The sequence below is a fragment of the Palaemon carinicauda genome, chromosome 31 (assembly GCF_036898095.1).
Source record: "Palaemon carinicauda isolate YSFRI2023 chromosome 31, ASM3689809v2, whole genome shotgun sequence".
NCBI lineage: Eukaryota > Metazoa > Arthropoda > Malacostraca > Decapoda > Palaemonidae > Palaemon > Palaemon carinicauda.
In genome coordinates, this window is record NC_090755.1 from 26,929,274 (window position 1) to 26,949,927 (window position 20,654).

At 37.3% G+C, this 20,654-nt stretch overlaps 1 protein-coding gene across 5 annotated transcripts in view; it reads right to left on the bottom strand.

Moving 5' to 3' along the window:
- Positions 1-20,654, bottom strand: part of LOC137624369 (neurogenic protein mastermind-like) — a 58,253-nt gene that overhangs the window by 10,082 nt on the left and 27,517 nt on the right. For 3 of the 5 annotated variants that reach the window (XM_068355075.1, XM_068355076.1, XM_068355079.1), the window contains 2 exons: positions 19,211-19,262; positions 174-1,076 (listed from right to left, as the gene is read on the bottom strand). In XM_068355075.1, the coding sequence (XP_068211176.1) occupies positions 174-428 (255 nt within the window). In that variant the 5' untranslated portion in view covers positions 429-1,076; positions 19,211-19,262. Of the gene's footprint in view, positions 1-173; positions 1,077-9,147; positions 9,303-19,210; positions 19,263-20,654 lie in introns of those variants that run through there. The other 2 variants (XM_068355078.1, XM_068355077.1) reach the window with 2 other exon arrangements.

A 20,654-nucleotide genomic window follows, 5' to 3' on the forward strand; every position in this document is an offset into this window, starting at 1 on the left:
TCAGTAATCCAAAATTACAGGACCTATCACAAAGTAAAACATGTGCAAATTTAAAGCAAAATTTTACTAATCTAAATACTGTACCCATACAATACAGACAAAAAATATATCCAAACAACTAAATTCCTAAATAAATTGAAAAAAATTGAGCCAAATGAAGAAAACATACTTACCCCCATAGTTGACAGTAATGATGCAGGATTATCCTGCTTCTTATTGTCAGCAGATTTCTTATTACTTTTCTTGGCCTTAGATTCAATATGCCTTTGTTTAAGCAACAAAGTTTGGCTCTTTTGGTCTGTGTATAGTGTGTCTATTGATGTGTCATACCGACTGACAACTGAATTATGATTTTGGCGATACTGTCCAAGACGACGTTTTAACCGATCCACAACAACTTGCTTGCCTTGCTGGAAGTGGTCGGCCATATTATCAGGGCCTGCCCCTCCAGCTAGAGCCGTGCCCCCGCCCACCCCTGCCACCGTGGCGGAATGACGGGAGCAACGCAGAGACAGCCAGTTTAAATCTCACTACACCAACCTTACACAGAAAGGTTTACTTCCTCAATAAGGGGGATGATGGCACTCTGTGCAGTGCCAAGTCTATGATCCTTCCAGAATGGCACTTCCTTTATCCAGACAATTTCTACAAGTCTTTTAAGAGACAATTGAAGAGTTTAAGGCAGTTTTAAAACTTTTAGTGAGGTAATATATCCATTCACTGCTCAAAATGTAAACCATGACTGGAATAGTTTAAAAATGTGGTGTCTATGAGTAAGCCACATTACTATCACAATATATCTGATATTAATGCACTAGCATCTCATCACATACACTTAGCACTCCTGACAAAATCAAAATGATCTCACTACGAAGAAAGTAATTTAATTTTCTAGTGAAGCAGTAGTAGTTATAAAGTCCTCCTCCTCCACCACTACTTCCTTGTTTATAAAATCTTCTACGCAGGGATCCTTGGAGGTTCACGTGGAAACACCAGCACTGGAAAGGTTGAATTGATTCCCGCCATCATCACATACCCTCGCCCCATCAACTTAATATTGGTCTTGCACATCATTTCTGTGGATTAAAAAAAAAGCCATTAATGAAAGAAATACATTAATCTTGTGAAAAATAATTTTCAGAATTATTACTTATTAGAAAAACATTTTTATTCTGCTATTCTGAAATTGATTTGATTGTGGAAGTTACGAAAAAGGGTAATCACTATTACAATGAAGCAAAAATTCATTGATTTTCATAAGATTGATTTTAATTTTTAAAGAAAAATATTCCAATACATTACAGGGTTTTATATCTTTATTTCAAGATAAATATTCTTTAAATATTTCAATGACATACGGTGCACTAATTTAAACAAAATGGCTATCATATTTAGTTTTATATACAATGGTCCCTTTTATGGCTACAGTACAGTAAGAAGATACCAGTAATGAAAATGAGACAAAAATTAGGCTAATGTATAAAATGACCCTGTCAACAGTAAATGTCATCTAAGAATTTAATTAGTCCAGAATTGTCATTTCCTACATGGCAACCTTCTTCACCCTTTTAAGATGTAAATTAAAAGTTATGAAAGAATTTAGGTGTCAACACTAAAAATCTAACCTGCATAATGGGAAAATAAAGGATAAAGGATAAAAAATTATTCATGAAAGAAACTAAAATTACTCATATCAAGTGAATCGCTTTGGCAATCAGCATTGTAAATAATCACACATGAAATATACATTGTACAATTTCATTAAATTAGCTGCTTCCTTTGACCAAACAGACAAAATATTCATCAAAATAAGATACTGTTAAAGATATTTAACTCGCACCTAATTATATCTATGCTCTATAAAAAATTTCAAGACCCTTAAAAACACTGAAAACAACCTTACAAGTAACAAGGAACTGACTGCCCGTGTGTTTAGAAAGTCAATTTCCTAAAAAAAAAAGTATTAAAAAAAAAACCAGTGTCAAAGTTTTCTTCTAACTTTGAAAATGAGTAAATCGAGATAAGATCATATAATTTTGAATTAGGTTATAACCATTGCATCAGTCTGCAAACAAAAATTCTCACTCCAAATGAGAATTTGTTGAGGTCATGTACTAACGAGACAAAGCATAATACTACAACAATGTTCCATCAATGCTTCAAGGTCACAGAAAGGACCAACGTCACGTTCCGAGAGTTCTGGAAAGAATATTTCCTTAACATAAACTGCCTCAAAATGACTGACAAACCCTGAAAAGGGGTTACCATCTGAACCCTGATTTCCGCTTGAAAGAAACTGAGGACTGAATATATTCCTAAAAGCAATTTTGAGGATTTCAAACCCATGCAGGAGGCAGCTGACAATGAAATTACTGTACATCCTTGGGTAAGACAATGGTGTTGGAGGTGGACAAGGATGATAGCAATGATCTTGAGGACTATATTGAGCAGTTAACGATCAAGGAGCTGATGAAGTTGCATAAGGTGCAGCATCAAGAAAATGTGGAGGATATTTCATCTGAGGAGGAGGGACAGAACGATAAACATCTCGCTTAAAGTAAATTACGGTATGTTGAAACTGTATAAAACCTTGAAAAAATTTGTAGAAACATCAAACCAACAAGGCTTTGGCAGGGTAAGCAGCATTTAAGAATATATATAAAAAAAAAAAAACTACCAAAAGTCTAGAAAGCATAAATCAAGTGATTCAGTTAGTGATAGAAAAAATTTTTCTCGTGAGAGCTCCCAATATTTTACCAGTTCTCATGGACAGAGATGTATATATTCATGGACAGGGGTTCACAGTGAACTTCCTTTATTTCTTATGGGAAAATTCTTTTACAACAAGTATCTTAGCTTAAGAACTTGCTACCCGAACAAATTAAATTTGTAAACTGAGGTTCAACTGTATTAGACTTCATCATTAAGTGACAACCAGTTCGTCTCACATCAGTACACATCCACATATTGTGCACATTGAAAAATTATAATTCAGGAAAATGGAAATATTAATAAAAGGTAACATTAATATTAAAAAATTAATATTTTTAATATTTAAAAAGAAGATAATGAACTTTGTTCATTATATTCTTTCAAAGAAGGAAATTCAGTGCTGTGTAAGCTTGGATGTTTCATCCAACAAAATAACGCACAATGGTGGTAAAAATCTGTTACCTTCTTGGTAATTTGACTTTTGCATAGGTACTGGAGTATGTGCTGCCTTTTTTATAATTTCTAATGCCGTACAGAATAATGTGGTCAGGAAGTTTCTACGACTGGCCTTGATTTTAGTGCTGCCTTTTATCGTGTGTTAATCAAGATGCCTTTGTTTTCTAACAGTTGGGAGTAGGTGGGTCCTTTTGTAGCATCAATATTAAATCTTTAAGTAATAGATTGTTAAAGAGTTCTTGTCAATTGACACCATAGTGAGTATAGGAATGTGATACTTGCTATTCCTCAGGGTGGTATTATTGGACCATTATCTTTCATACTATTGTATATATATATATATATATATATATATATATATATATATATATATATATATATATATATATATATATATATATGTGTGTGTGTGTGTGTGTGTGTGTGTGGTTTAGCCCAGAAAACAAGCTTATTGCATATGCAGATGCTACTCCTCTTTTCATCAATTCTATCTCATGAATATAGATCTGGGGGTTGCTGAATCCTTTAACAGAGATCTAGCTAAAATGAGTGCATGGTGCAAACTATGGGGCATGAAGTGGAACCTCAACAAAACTCAAAATATGATTGTAAGTAGGTCCAGGACAGTCACTCAACATCTAAACCCCAGCATCTATAATGTTCCTTAATTCTACAAACCTGATGGGTGATTCTTCATTCCTAAATAAAATTAGTCTACTTCTTCAAGGCCACAAGAAATTGATTTATTGATAAAGTCTTTCAAGATTTTTGGTGATCTTGGTAGTGTGGTTCAGTTAGCTCTTTATGCATGTTGCATAAGATTTTTAATAATTATGTCCATCCATTGCATACAGACCTTACTAGACTGCATAATCCTGTACGTAATAGTAGTATACAGTTAATTCTAAGTCATGCCTTTCACACCATTGAGATCAACACTACACAGTATTCTAGATATTTCTTCCCAGCTTTGGCCAGATTGTGGAATGATATTCCTAATTCTGAAGTTGAATCAGAGGAACTTCAATTCAAACTTGCAGAGAATGTTCATATGTTGAACAGGCTGGCGTTGACGTAAGTCTTCTCTCCATTGTTTATATAGTACTGTATGACATCTATTATAATGTTCCTACTGATCTTAAGATATATCATATTCTTTATTCATTACCTCTCATAGTTTATTTAGTTTCCTCACTGGGCTTTTTTCATGAGCCTCTAGGCTTATAGCATCCCCCTTTTCCAACTATATCATACAAACGCCGAACTAATGATCCCTTGTGACTCCAACCCCGAAACAGGACGACGCGAAATAAACCGATGTTTAGAGTTCTTTCGCTCTGAGAGTACACTCGGCCACACTATTCTGATTTCTCTTCCTCTTGTTTTGTTAAGTTTTATAGTTTATACAGGAGATAATTATTTCATTGTTACTGTTCTTAAAACATTTGATTTTCCCTCACTGGGCTATTTTCCCTGTTGGAGCCCCTTGGCATATATCATCCTACTTTTCCAATTAGGGTTGTAGTTTAGCAAGTAGTAATAATAATAATAATAATAATAATAATAATAATAATAATAACGGGGGCTACTTCATCTTGCAAAAAAGGTTCATTGGTAGAACGCCACAACTAAAAGCTCGACGCGTGTTTATTAATTGAACTTTTTTTTTATTTAGTCTAACGATGGAGACTGCGAGGTCATTCGTCTCCCTTGTTACACTGAAATAAAAGGTTAAAGAGGTTTGACAGCAAGATTGGAGAAAGAAAAAAAAAGGAGGAAAGTACAAATAGTTAAAACAAGTGCAGCTATGATGCGAAAACTGCAGAGACCCTTAGGTAATGCCAACAGTACATTGATAGTACTCCCCTATTACGGGAATATGTTAAGATAAAGTATTTATTTTTTTTTTGTTAAATGAGATGTGGACCATATATCCAGATAATATTCTATTCAACCCCAACCTGCTCTACTTTATATCAATGGATAAAGACCTGCTCTGTTTTATATAAAAGAATAAATCTATCATTTTGCAACTATAAAGGAATAAAAAGATCGCAGTGAAACATATACGATCAGCTAACTTCTAATGCTGTGAATGAACAATAAATATATACTCTTAATCCAAAATTTGACTGCTTATTCACTGCTGAAGTTGTGTTAAACTGACATGAGCTTTAAATACAGCTCTAAGTTAAATTTCCCCCCAAATGTTACTCTTTGAATTCTACATATCAAGACAAGAACATCAGGGAAAACTACTCTCTTTTCTACGAATCCACTTCTGCTAGGCAAACCCTTTAAGTGTTAGAACAATATTACGGGAAATTCATACCCAAATCTTAGTCACTGAAGAAAAAGAGATCTAGTAGTGCAAATGAAGCCCTAATGACCAGAGTGAGTGCGAGGCCCTCACGTGGAAGGGACGAGGGGGAGAGGGAGCCTTGGGATGAAGACAGCGTGGGTGGGGGAAGTGTGGGTTCTGATCGGCAGCTGAGAGAGAGAGAGAGAGAGAGAGAGAGAGAGAGAGAGAGAGAGAGAGAGAGAGAGAGAGAGAGAGAGAGAGCAGGATACCTATTCGGAGGGAGTTCGAAGGGAGAAGACGGCATTGGACCCAGACTATGAAGAAGAGAGGCGTGTCACTCAACCGTTGTGGAAGGGGGTGGGAGGGAGAGGGATGATTTTAACCCATTAACTAGACTTCGCATGTATTACTCTCCGTCCCGTGTAACTGACTTAAAGGTACGGAAGGCAATATCATTTATATATTATATTGGAGCGACAGAATGGACATAGATCGGCACACTGCTTCCTAAGCATGAAAAGATAACAAAAAGGAGTCCTACTAAAAAGGAAGTGAGAGAGGTGTGATTTGGTTGTAGCGAGGTGCGGCAACTGTGTGGTGGTGGACTTGGTGGCGGTGTGGGTGATCACCTCCAGAGCCACCACGGCGTCGGCAGCAGCAACTGTGGCCAACAAACACCGCCAACACTAGCACTAATCCTCCCCCTCCCACGTTTTCTACATTTTCTTCCTGTCGCACTTCCAGATTTCATTCAACAATGGCAAATAGACAAAATCCTTTTGACAAGAAATCTAAGCAATGATACTGAAAAAAAAAAAAAAAACGAGATGTGTGTTTGTGACGTGCCTGGGTAGGTGTGGTGGTGATATTCGTAATGGTTGTGCGAGGGTGGAAGGGTCCTCCTTCTGACCTTGCGGACCCTATTGCTGCCCCTTAGCCCACAACTCCACAACACACGCGCGTCTCTTCCTAGACAAGGCAAATAGACATCCGCCACATCAAACTCGAACCACATTTTTGCGCTTCATTCACAGCAAAGTAAAATATGATTTTGCGAAGCAAGACTATTTAACCATGGCAAATCTACGCGACGTTTGCTCTGCTACAACTACTTGTTACATTAATCCAAACCAATATCAGCTGCCGACTCTAGCCTACTTCTCGTCAACTGCCTGACAGAGTATCCTTCAGTGAATAAACAGACGAACGCTACATGTTTATATAAACACGAGTCCCAAGACTTCTTTTTAACTAAGGCATACATGCTTTCTTAGAAACTCGTGGAAAACGCTAACAATACACCATAGACATGATCACAGCAAGTAATATCTTATTTTCATCGTCCAGATCGCAATTAAACAAGAGATAAAGAACAAAAGCCTGTAAAAAAAAACAGCTTCCATGTGACCATTTACTTGCATCCTTTCATCTACCAGACAACTACAAGTCTGCCGTTGCAGCAACACAACTCTCCTGTTGGCCAGCTGTTTGGCTCAATCGGCAGTACTACACCACCTGCTGAGAGGGGAGGAGACGAGGGAGGTAACAAGGAAAAGCAAATACGCAATGCTACACATACTATACTCTTGAGCGTTTCGGCGGTATGAAGGGAAATTTATCATACATCTCTAAACAGGACCTCGGAGCAATGTCAACGAACTTAAAAAGAAAGTAACCCCCTTCACCACAAACTGTGTGCATACCAGTTACCCCTTATTCACTTACACAAAATCCCAACCATGTACATTTCACAGTACTGTAGTCTCATTGCAATGCTTAACTATGGGTTTGATCCATAAAATGTAGCTATTACCACTTTGAGAAGGTTCCTTATTTCAACAGTTCGATACAGCCTAAAAGTTTAAATGAGTCAAATTAAAGTAGTTTGAAAAAAAAATACAATTCCTTACATTATTTATTAAACAAAATACTAAAACCAACGTTCAAAACCGTAGTTACCCGAACATTGAGTATTTTCAAAAAAAGATAAAAAAAGAGTTTAAGACCGGTAAATCTTACACTTTCGTGAATCTAAGCAATAAGAAAACACAGATTATCACGATGCAATACAAATATAGACATGTCTAAATATGGTGTATAGATACAGCCAAATGACTAAAATGAATTAACGTCCCGTGGACACAGAAAACACAAATGTTGATAAAAACTGTTAGGATAAACTTGGTACTTCTTCAGACAGCTGATATACAAATAGAACACGCCTGTAAACTTAGCAATTCTTTGTAACATGGATATCTACGTGTACCTCTAATTAGGCTGTTATTTCAAGCAAAATTTTTTAACTTGATAATCACGCTATCTGTATCCTTTATTCATGACTACAGTAATTAACTGTACTATCTAGAGCAAAGGGAACAACAGACCTGCTTTGGCATCTTAGAATGATTAAACCTGTCTTGAAATACTCGTGTTTCAACATTTTAATAATTCGACTACAGAGCAGAGTGAACTAACTACCGTCTATGAAAATACAAAACCAATCTAGATCTAGTATCATCTGCCTTATATCTAACAACGACCGGCCAAAGTAACGCTGGAATTCATCAGTCTTCAATTTATGCCTATAAATCTTTTAGGGAGAAGCCATATATCAATCCCGTTTTCTTCCGACTGAAGTACAAAACGTAAAATTTCTTTATGCGATCTTGCTGATTATAATGAACGAATGAGAATGCGTAAAACTCTTATTTTACTTAAAAACTACCATTGAACACAAAACAACAAAAATATTAAACCACGATTCCAAAAGAACTAAAATCACGATTTCTTACTATCGAAGGCACTACAGGGTGACTCGCCACCCTTACAAATTCACCGATAAAGACAAAATGGATTTTTTTTTTTAAACGTTTTGTATTAGTTAGAAAGACGAGAAATTAAGAAATCAGTAATTGCCGATAGCAGTACGATTTTACATTTGTTTAGAAAACAAAACGAAAAACCATCTTGCTTACACATCCAAGTGATCTAGTAAGAATTGTTTAATCGAATATTTTACATATTAGCTATTTCAGTTTTGGAAAATTTTCTCTTACTATCTCACAGCACTCAAAACGACAGTGGTTTAGTAAATGAAATTAATGGTTACTTTGTGATGTATTCGAACAAACCATCTAAGGAATAGAAATATTACACCAAATTTAGTAGTTTTGGTTTCGATGCTGCCTCATCCCGGACAAAGGCTTGGGCTAAACACAGATCGATACTAATCGAAAGCACGATCTTTAGGCCTATTAGGCGTTTACTGGTCATTCAAAACTTGATCGATCCTATAAACTCTTCAAAAATTACATTTTAATAAAATACACCTACAACGTGACGAAAGCAACTGAAAATAAATAATAATTATAAAATGGAGTCCGCAAGCACTAAGAAATAATCAAATAATATACAGTATAATAACCAATAAACTCGTCTGTGCCATTTGCTAAGGTTTCTGCACAATAAACGCATGGCTTTCTAAAGGAAAAGATCAAGTTCAATTCAAAACTACACAAAAAAAATCACATAACTTGGTATAAACAAATTTCTGAACCCGCTATTTCGAAAATACGCGCTAATAAAACCACCACCAAGGTTCATAATTACAGTAAAAATAAATTTAATATCAACCGCACCGACAAATTCACGCAATAAACCTAAAAAAAAGCCTTTACCTTGTGGAAAACATATTGGAGAACTGGTTTTGACCTTTCAATGTGGCTCCTGTGCAAGCCCAGAACCCTTCATTTATCACCAAAGGGAGATGAACACAAAGTGAAGATGTCCTGAGAACACGGCTCAACAAGGTAATCGCCCAAGGTACTGACCACGAATGAATGGTGAAAGGTCCAAGACCCCCACTTATCACCTATCATCTATGCAAGCATCGACTCGTCCATAGGCCGAACAGTGACGTACACCGCTCGGGAAAACCATCCACCAATCAGAGCCTCCCTACTAGCTTCTTAGGATGGACCAGTGATGCCATTGTATATCGCCTTATTAAACCCCCCCCCCCCCTCCAACCCCACCACAGAAACACGGTATTCAAGACGGGACAAAAATAAAGAGCTGACCATATCGTGATACTTCATTGCAGAAAATAAACTCGCCATACTAACTCATAGTATATAAAAATGAAACGTGACATTATAACAACATATCATGGATAAATAATACGCCAACTACACAACGTAGCTAAAAAGGGCCAATATGGGAGGGAAGTTAGGAACATTAGTGTAAACGAATTCCCCCCAGATCTCTCACAGATTACCGCTCCTTACCTCGTATCTCCAACCCAGCTTCACCTCTTTACCCACTGTCTCCGTTTCCATATACATTGGTGTAATTAAGATATTAACTTCTGTTCCACAACAGGATTATTATTAGTATTATCATTATTATTATAAAAGCTAAGCTACAGACCTTGTTGAAAAAGCAAGATGACAAAGCCCAAGGGCTCCTACAGGGAAAAATAGGCCAGTGAGGAAAGGAGACAAGGAAATATGCAAACTACAAAGGAAGTAATAAACGATCAAAATATTTCAAGAACATCTAAGACGTGTTTTCTGTATGAATTTTCCCCCCAATCCTAAACGTGTCATTCGAGCAACCCCCCCCCCCCCCGATGCCTGACATTGCCGCTTAAGACTAATATCATGGGCTGTTCTGCTACAAACTTACAATGCAGTCACCTTCATACTATGCATTTCTGGAAAAAAAAGTGTTTTACTTTAATATCTCCCATACTAATTACTTTATCAGAATAATACTTTGACACTGCACTCTAGACCTCCTCCTAATTGTTGATACTTTAATGCCTTTTTCAAATCCCGTTAATTAATGTTTTTACTCTTGTACAAATAAAGATTAAGCCAAGAGAATCGACTAGGTAGATAAAGCCAATCGAATACCTGCACTCATCCCGTCCTTCACCTCTCCTTCCCCCCCCCCCCCCCTCTGTCTTGACCCTCCTCCTATCCCTCCTCCAGTAACCCTAATTCCTAGTCTCTCCGGTGTCATTTACTCTACCTTTTCTGTAACCTGTTATAATTGTCAATACCTGATTGAATGGATATGTTGGATTCTTGTTATAATTCTTATTAATATTTCATGATATTGTTTTATTTCGGCAGGGAGTATAAGGCATTTATAGTCTTCAGCCTTCTGGAATTCGCCCTTTTATAAATAAAACCCTGGGTGAATGAGTTTAAAAGCCAAAACCCCTACATCAGGGAGAGGCTAGGTTACCGGACATGCGCTAAGCCCCCCCTCCTCCCCCAACACCTTTCCATTATAAGGGCTGGAGGGAAATGTATGGAATCTAAGAATGTAAAAACAAACACTCGCCCCAAACGTTCAACTATTTCCCGCGTAAGCGAGTGAAAGGATGAAACGTTGTTTTCCTTTGTAGCGGCCCATGTACTTAATTTGAAAAAAAAAATATACCTATACAAAATAAATGAAGTTTAAACGCCAATAATGTTTCCATAATCCACATGATAGAACAGACGGGCTTCCAGTGACCAGAAAATATACCATCTATCACGTGAAACACATTAACACAGAAATACAATTGTTTATAAACATTAAAAGTTAATTACCTGATTATCAACTAAGGTACCAACGTCTATTTCACATGCTTCAGTTATCCGAACTTGATATCCCTTCCATAAAGAAAATTATAATTTAAAAAAAACCAATATGATGGAAAAGTAAGAGACCTTTTTCGTCCAAATATACCCTTCAGCAAAGGTATCACTAGTGAATCCCCTGGCCCTCCTCCCCCAAAGGAACACCAAACTATAAAATATATAATTTAACTTCTTTAATAAATATTTATCACCGCTATACATTCAAATATACATCAAAACTGTTGTAACGTATGGCAGGACATCTAAAAGACTTTCACTAAGCTACTCTTAAGGATGCATTCCTAAGCTACTTGTCACGCACATCTACAATGAAGTGAAGTATCTCAAGTTCAAATCCGTCCCGTTCGTTCTGTTACCAACACAGGCACACGACACGGCCTTCAACAAGGTCTAGACCGTCAAGACAAAAATAAATTGTAGACCACATCGTCATACCTCAAGGCAGAAAAGGAAACTCGCCATATTAAATCATGGTATATAATCATGAAAAATGACATTATAACAACATCATATCGCTAGGAAGACGCCAACTATACGCAACGTAGCTAAAACGGTCCGATATGGGAGGGAAATTAGGAACATTGTTTTAAATGGATTCCCCCAGATCACCGCTCCTTACCTCCTTTCTCCCAGGATTACCTCCAACCCAGCTTCACCTCTACACAGATTAACGGATTCTTTCTCCTTCTCCAACCACACTCCACCTCTTAACCCAACCTCGCTCCCTACGTTTCTACATAAATTGGTGTCCTTCCGAAATTAACTTTTATTCCACACCAACACCATTATTATTATTACAAGCTAAGCTAAAACCTTAGTTGGAAAAGCAACTGCTAACGCCCAAGGACCCCAACAAGGAAAATAGCCCAGTGAGGAAAGGAAACACGGAAATAAACTACCACAGAAGTAAATGAACAATAAAAATATTTTAAGAATATTAAGGCATTTTAAATATGGGAGTACCCCCCCCCCCAAAAAAAAATGCCTGACATTGCCGCTTGAGACTTATGATGGACAGTTCTCCTGCTACAAACTCACAATGCAGCCACCTTCCTAGTCAAACTAATGCATTTCTACAACGTGAACAAGTACTTCTTGGAAGAGTGGAGATATAAACAATTCTAGAAATGCCCCAATTGAGAGAGAGAGAGAGAGAGAGAGAGAGAGAGAGAGAGAGAGAGAGAGAGAGAGAGAGATCATTCCCCCTAAATATGTCTAATGATTTCGATTGAACCCTATATTAATCAATTCTATAACTTTATCGTTATTTGCTTTAGATTTTTTCTCATAAATCCCATTAACAATGCTTTCATATGACAAAATTAATACAAATACTATAAAGGGCTATTACATTAATGAAAAGGCTAATACAAGTAAATAAGGACACGTGTTGGGACTACTGCAAGGAAGAAGACTTAATAAAGAATTTTTGAGGCCTGAAATTTACCTTCACGGATTTTTTCCCAGCAGAATTGGATGAAATATTCAAATGTTCACAATAACAGAACAAGGCCTATGTTATTTAAAGAACGGTAAATACGATCAATAAACAAACATACAAGGCTCAAGGTCATGAGAAGGATGGGTGAACCAAGGAGGTGTTAAACCTTCTTGGGGTGAAAGTGTTTAAAAGCCAAACCCCCGATCATCAGGGAGAGGCTAGTTTTCCTCCAAGTCTAGTTTACCAGCCATAAACACACCCCCCCCCCCCCACACCCTTTCCATTATAAGGACTACATGGAAATGTATGGCATCTAGGAATGTAAAATCAAACACACTCGCCCCAAACATTAAACTTTTTTCCGCCTACGCAAGTGAAAGGATACCACTGTTTTCTTATGTAGAGGCCCACGTACTCAATTTGAAAAAATAGATCCACCTATGCAAAATAAATAAAGTTTAAACGCCAATATTTCCATAAGCCACATGATAGAACAGGCGGGCTTCCACAGGAACGAACCGTTTACAACCCATGAATCTCAAAATATACCATCTATCACGTGAAAAATACATTAATCCTTAAAAATATAATTGTATATAAACATTAAAATAGTTAATTACCTGATTATCAACCAAGATACTAACGTCTACTTGACAAAGTTCATAAACCAAATTTCTATCTTAGAAAATTCCTTTATGATGGAAAAGTAACCGAAACCTTTTTCGGACATATAAAGTCTGGCCCTTAACAAAGGTATCACTAGTGAATCGAAACAAGATTCCCCAGCCATCCTTTCCCAGAGAAACACCAGACTATAAAATACATATATCTATGACCGCAATACGATTAAATATATATCCAAACTGTTGCAACGCATGGTAGGACATCTGAAAGACTTTCTCCAAGCTACCCTAAGGATGCATTCCTAAGCTACTTGTCACGCACATCTACAATGAAGTGAGGTATCCGTTCTTGATACCGAAGACGCCACAATGAACACGACAGGTCGAACTTGGCCCTGAATCTTAGACATCTGAATGTTCAGGGCAACACAAAAGTAGTTGCTGGCCACAGGGACGTGTCAAACTCAATTCTACGAGAGCTCCGGATCAAAAGGGTCATTCTCCAGGTCAAAGTCTAGAGTGGGTCCGAGGTATACCTTAAAGGTCTCCCCCTACGACTAAATTCATGCACAGTACTTTATTTCATGTAGAAAACAAAGTCAGGATCACCCTAGCCTTTCAATAAGTTGCATACTATTGTATTCCTGTTAACAACTAAATATGGACCTCAGTGAGAGAGAGAGAGAGAGAGAGAGAGAGAGAGAGAGCTAGTCAATCGGATGGGATGCACGGCAGCACGGGTATCTGATGAGAGGTAGTAGGGATGACGATGGGGGACGCCTGTTCTGGGAGTGGGGGGATGTGGATGGGACAATGGAATTGACGGAGGAGGGGGAGGGGTAGGAGAGATGAACCCACAACGACAGGGTGGGGCTTCAGCCAGGCCAGACATCCCCCATTGTTCCTGCCAAGTGTGACTACTTCCTAGCGCCCTAGGACAACCAACACTTCCGCTCATGTAGATGAAGTCCTCCTGTCCAACAGCCTGACCTAATAGAGTTCAGAAGAGCTCGCTTGACGCTAAAACCTGTTTTCGCCGGTAAAATATGGGAATATGACTCATATAAAATTACACTCCTTGTTCTTCTTATACAAGCTTTCCTGGAGACCGTTTGGTCTATGTCTATCGACCTGGTTTATTTTGTCTATTAACGTTTAGTTACCGTACATGGGTCGTTTTTAAAAGAGGCAATCAATTTCTTGGAAAAGGGTGCTTTTACAGAATCTCTCTCAAGGAGTATAAAGACATTTTTAATGCAAATGTAGCAATACTAGTAAGAAATCTACTGTATATATAGACCCAGCAGACAAGGCCAGTTTGTCAACTTCTATATAAAAAAACGCATTTGGCCTTGTATACTTTTCCGTAGTTTCACAAAATCCTTGAATTGACTGATTATTTATGGGAAAATACGGGGAATTCTTTACAAATTTCAATGATAACAAGTAGTGGAATGTTAAGTTTATACCCTACACATTTTAACACGAACGTGAATAATTCTACTATCTACCATACTGATATTGAATCATGATCAATTCTTCACACATCAAATCAAACTCCTTTCCCTGACTCCTATTCATTGTAATAGCTTCAATCAGTAAGCAAATTAATGAGAAGAGTAAATTCCGACATAGTTCACTGGACATAGTTAAACGCAGCGTAAATGCAATAATTGAGAAAGCAACTTTAACGACAAGAGCTTCCATTTCTTAAAAGCCACCCACGTTGCAAACCTCTGTTCAGAGCGACTCCTTGAGCAATTTCTGTTTCCTCGAATGGGACTCCCGTTGCTACAGCCACCCAATCCCCTCCCGCACCCCTTCACCAATAAAACATTGAAATTACGTCTTAAATTACTATGAAGTAACCGGAGAAGTGGTAAAAGGAAGCGCGGAAGGCTAAGGACTTTGCAAGTGTTGGAAACTTGCAATGTTCAAACTTCCGCGTTAGACGTCATTGGCAAATATCTCTTTGTCCATTACTGAAAACATCAGGACGTAAGTTGATCTGTTACACTAGGACTAGCTAACCTACGGTCCCCCTCTAGCCCTGGCCCGAAGAGTCTAGAAGGAAGGTTGGCAAGTTAATGAATACAAATTAGAAGCAGGAATAAAAGATTCAATCGATGGATCTAAGGAGTAAACAAAAACCTGCATCCATAGCCAAAACTGCAACAATGGAAATAATGGCCACATTTCTTTAGCAATGGCCCACCCATAAAAATCTGATTATTATTATTATTATTACTTGTTAAGCTACAACCCTAGTTGGAAAAGCAGGATACTGTAAGCCCAGGGAGCCCAACAGGGAAAATACCTCAGTGAGGAAAGGAAACAAAGAAAAATAAAATATTTTAAGAACAGTAACATTAAAATAAATATATTCTATACAAACTATAACAAATTTAACAAAGTAGGAGGAAGATAAATTAGATAGAATAGTGTGCCCGAGTGTACCCTCAAGCAAAAGAACTCTATCCCAAGACAAGGGAAGACCATGGTACAGAGGCAATGGCACTACCCAAGAATAGAGAACAATGGTTTAATTTTGGAGTGTCCTTCTCCTAGAAGAGCTGCTTACCATAGCTAGTCTCTCTTCTACCCTTACCCAGAGGAAAATAGCCACTGAACATTTACAGTGCAGTAGTTAACCGCTTGCGTAAAGAAGAATTATTTGGCAATCTCAGTGTTGTCAGGTGTATGAGGAATGAGGAGAATCTGTAAAGGACCCCATAGCCTAACTCACTAGCGGTAGTATCTCAGCGGGTGGCTGGTGCCCTGGCCAAGCTATATACATTCTAAGCACTGCCAATAAAAATCGAATGCATATTCATAAAGACCAGGAAATATAACTTCAAGCAGTGAAGGAACAGTAATAAAATCGCAGACAGGAATAATCGAGAAGGACGAGGAACAGACAGCAGGCAAACCGGCCTTCCCCCTTTTCCATAATAAGTTTCATTCTTTCAGGGGGACAGCGCACAGCCAAGTAATAATGTCAATGAGAAGCATCATTTTTTTCCGGGTACGCTTCTGTTTCTCGCAAGTATGTGATTTCTTTACTCACAGCATATTGTTTTTCACTGGTATATATCATAAGAACTTACGAGTGGTTTTAAAAATTGACAAAGCAATTGTACACTAACAAGACTTATTCACCAATAAATGTCTTAAATATTGTATTGACACACTTGACACACATAATATATATATATATATATATATATATATATATATATATATATATATATATATATTAATTTCTATTTCCCCACTTCTAACCTTTGATTCGCATGTTACATATATTTGGATAACGTCACCTTAACATCAGTATCCGAAAATTCACCCCACAAATGGATACCCGTCTCCCTTGCATTACCTATTCTGTGACTGGTCTCTTTCTCATCTTATCATTTTTTTTCTAAAAATACATAGATGAATCAACGCATATTCATTACTTCATTTTTTTTCTTCTATCCCCATAACCTTACAATTCATGTTTACCCTCAACTTTGTTATTTTGCAAATGCTTCTAAACTCTTCCAATTACCTTTTTTTTTTTCAAATATGCAAAGGTGTACAAGATCTATATATACAGACGAACACTTTTGATACGTAACCTAAAAACACACACTGTAAAATCAACACATCCTGCAAAAGGATACAATTATGCGTAGGTGGAAAGGCGGAAGAGGGATTCCTAGGGGATTGTTGGTGCCTCTGAACCCTATTCCCGCCCCTAGATAACATTGGATAACCCCCCCCCCCCTACAACCTACAACCAATGGAAGCCGGCAGAGCGAAATGCCAGAGCACGCCTAAATTTCTCTCATTGCACCGGATATTTCTACACAAGAACGTCAACACGCAAACACGACAGCATTACTCAATCGCAACTCTGCCGCTGCATCATATGTGTCCATGTATACAGAAAAAGGGAGGCAGTTCTATGTATGAATGGACACTCCCCCTCCTCCTCCTGTTGTTCACAAGTTTCTGTTTACCATCTTATCTTTAAAACTGTGACGTAAACGGTGACGTAAGTGCAGCTAACAACAAATCTGGGGCATTTCGAGGCACCGGAAAAGGGATTTCCCGTATGACGGCAGTAAAACTTAACCAACTTCAAAACTTAGTTGTCATATATGCTTATTCTTTTCCCCCTACTGAAGAGATTTTTTTCTTAAATGCTTGCCTTATCCATTTTTAACACCCCACGTTAATTACGGAGTTAGATTTTCTCTCGCCGACTATTGCACTAAAAGAACTTAAATTCTAGTACTTATACCAACTTCTTCGTCATGTTAAGGGTCACGGCGGTGGTGTAGCAGAGGAGAGTGTGTGTGTGTGTTTGTAACCCCATATATTTCTATCTCATCTTACCTATATTTATGAAAAAAGGACAGAATGACAAGTTCTCTGTATTTAAAATTTGTGATAAGTTCTCCTCAACAAGTGGTTATGTAATTCATTTGGATACAACATCCACCAGTTCACCAACAGAGCAAACTCCCTGAACATTTTACCACCCACCTACAGTGTAACCAGATGTCACCTATGTGGCTTGGGTAACTCCGTCAAGCACCTAAACCTCAAAAATGATGTTAACGCCTCACGCAAACGCCACATAATTCATTCCTGTTGCATATTACCATTGCTGTGTTGATTCAAGATGGACAACCACACGTTCATCAATGCACTAAATATTTGCAAGAGAAAAAAAATTTTCATGAAGAATTTTGCTAACCATTACATTGCTCTGAATTAAGATTCATTACAACAGTTTAACCCATCACTATGCCACATCTTTCCCTACGAGCGCCTGAAACATCAGCCAATGCGTAATATACAGCACTTACCGCTCCACTTTTAAAAGTTTAGTAGTTCATAGTAATCTTAAAATTTAAAAGAAATGCATTGAAGGGTGGATAAATGAAAATAAACTCTAGTTAAATAAATAAAAAGACCTGGTGCAGTTAGCTGCATTAATTCCGGTACACTTCACGGGGAAGCTAAAGACGTCTGGCAGTAGCTGTACATTGTAGCAATATAATGCTGTGTTTAGTATAATTATTAAAATACTTTTGATCACGTCTTTGCAAGCTCAGAACTTCCCGTGAAGTGTACTGGAATTAATGATGTCACCTGTACTGTCAAACATCTATTCTACCTACAGTCGCTCTACTTCACCAGAATTCCTTTACAAAAGTCCTTTATATATCTTAGGAAACAATAACTAATTCGCGAGTATCTATTTAATTGAAACAATTTCTCTAATACATAAACAATCAAAATATTTACATAAAATACAGTACATAAAAACACAATATATATACATACACACATTATATATATATATATATATATTATATATATATATAATTATATATATATATATATATATATAATTATATATATATATATATATAGAGAGAGAGAGAGAGAGAGAGAGAGAGAGAGAGAGAGAGAGGGAGAGAGAGAGAGAGAGAGAGAGAGAGAGAGAGAGAGAGGGGTATAGTGTATCTTAACCAATTAGATAGATTATACCAATCATTGGCATAAAAGAAACAGAAATATTTCCAGCATTATCTGTGCATTACAACGGTTCCTGACTGTTATGGACGAACAATAGTGTGACGTTTTCATAACCAGTCATTATTAATAAGTAGCTGATGTTTGGTGACATGAAAAATACCTTTACTCAACTGTTCTTATCAAACTATCAACAGTTAAAACATTCGTTCTAAAGGAACTATAAAACATACACTAACATGAGGCCTTATCTTTTGATCTGGGAGTGAAAGGTTTAATATGGCAGTGCCAATTGTGTAATGCGTGACTGCACTTTTTAATATTTAACAATGAAACACATGGCGATATCAGTACAAGAGCGTATGAAGTCTTAAGATAAACCACAGAAAAAAAATCATAAAAATTGCGAGAGAGAGAGAGAGAGAGAGAGAGAGAGAGAGAGAGAGAAGTGGAAAGGAAGGTCAACTTCTCAATAACACTAGCTCACCTTCTCCGGGCCGGCGACACCCACACACACAGATTAGCAGAACTGCTACATCCTGAAACACGAGAGAAAATACCAAGTTAGGAGGAGCTAGAGAGATAGATATAGAGACTATGACAAAGATACAAGAACTACTAATGACCTAGTGCTCTGAGTATCTTAAATTAATATCACTATTAATATATCCATATTTATAAACATACATAAAGTATATCTACAAAATGTGTGTGCAATAATAAGCACATACTTTACTATACATATCAAGGAAACAACGAAAAATCAACAAAGAATCCAACAATATAAAAATGTTGACACTGATCAATCTCGGTGAAATCAGTTCTGTGAAACTAGACAAATCGAGGTTGACATTGTACTCTCTCTCTCTCTCTCTCTCTCTCTCTCTCTCTCTCTCTCTCTCTATAAGTGTGTGCGCGCGCCCCAACGAATTCAGGTCTGGAACTCATGATCACGAAAAAAGTGAAAACTTGATGAAAACGTTTAATAGCAATTTTTCTTCACAGTTTAGAGTTTATCATTGGCATCTAAAAGTAAAATATAAAAAACTGACATGATGCAATAATGCTGCCTGCCACCACATATTCAGAAAGAATATTACCAGCCGTTTGTTCTCAACGAATATAAATTAAAAACATGCATATAAACTACATTCAGATGGAATCTTCAGGTCACCTTCAACAGAAATTTAAAAAATCCCTAATAGCGACAACAATCTCTCCCTTCTGAATTTGCTTACGCTCTTTAGATACGCTATCACTACAAGCGTTGGATTCTCATGGAAAATAAAAGAAGCCTCCTTCCAAGGTTGGATTCGAACCAACACGCAACAGTAATTGTAAATTACCCCTTATACTATATGCCACGCACATTTGCACACAAACCAGATTAATCTGAAAGTGCCACAGCGGTTCATCTTCCAAGAATAGGTCTGTGTTTTAGGGTTTTCTTAAAATCGAAACTACGTCGATTCAAAGAATAACTCGGGCGAAGAGAAAACAAATAGCCAACTTAGTCATTCTTCTCAGATATCATCCCTAACAATGTATAATATATTGTATTAAAAGGGAACAGTGACGCTTAATAACAACAGGAGTGTACCGTGTACTAGATACCTAAAGTTGTTCTCTCTCTGAAGACTCGATTGAGAGAGAGAGAGAGAGAGAGAGAGAGAGAGAGAGAGAGAGGCTTACAATTCACAACTATACGCCTTTAGTCTGATTTCAGGCTCTACAGCGACCAGGCATCGAGTAACGCAGATTTCACATGGAAAAGGAGGTGTGTTTTTGAAAATATTTATCAATACTTTAGTGACAATTTTTGCACTAAAAGCCTGTAAAATAATTTACTTCAAAAACGAAAGGTGGGAAGATGGAGATCAAAATAAGACAGACAATAAAATAAGGTAAATGGAAGAATCTGGAAAGAACCA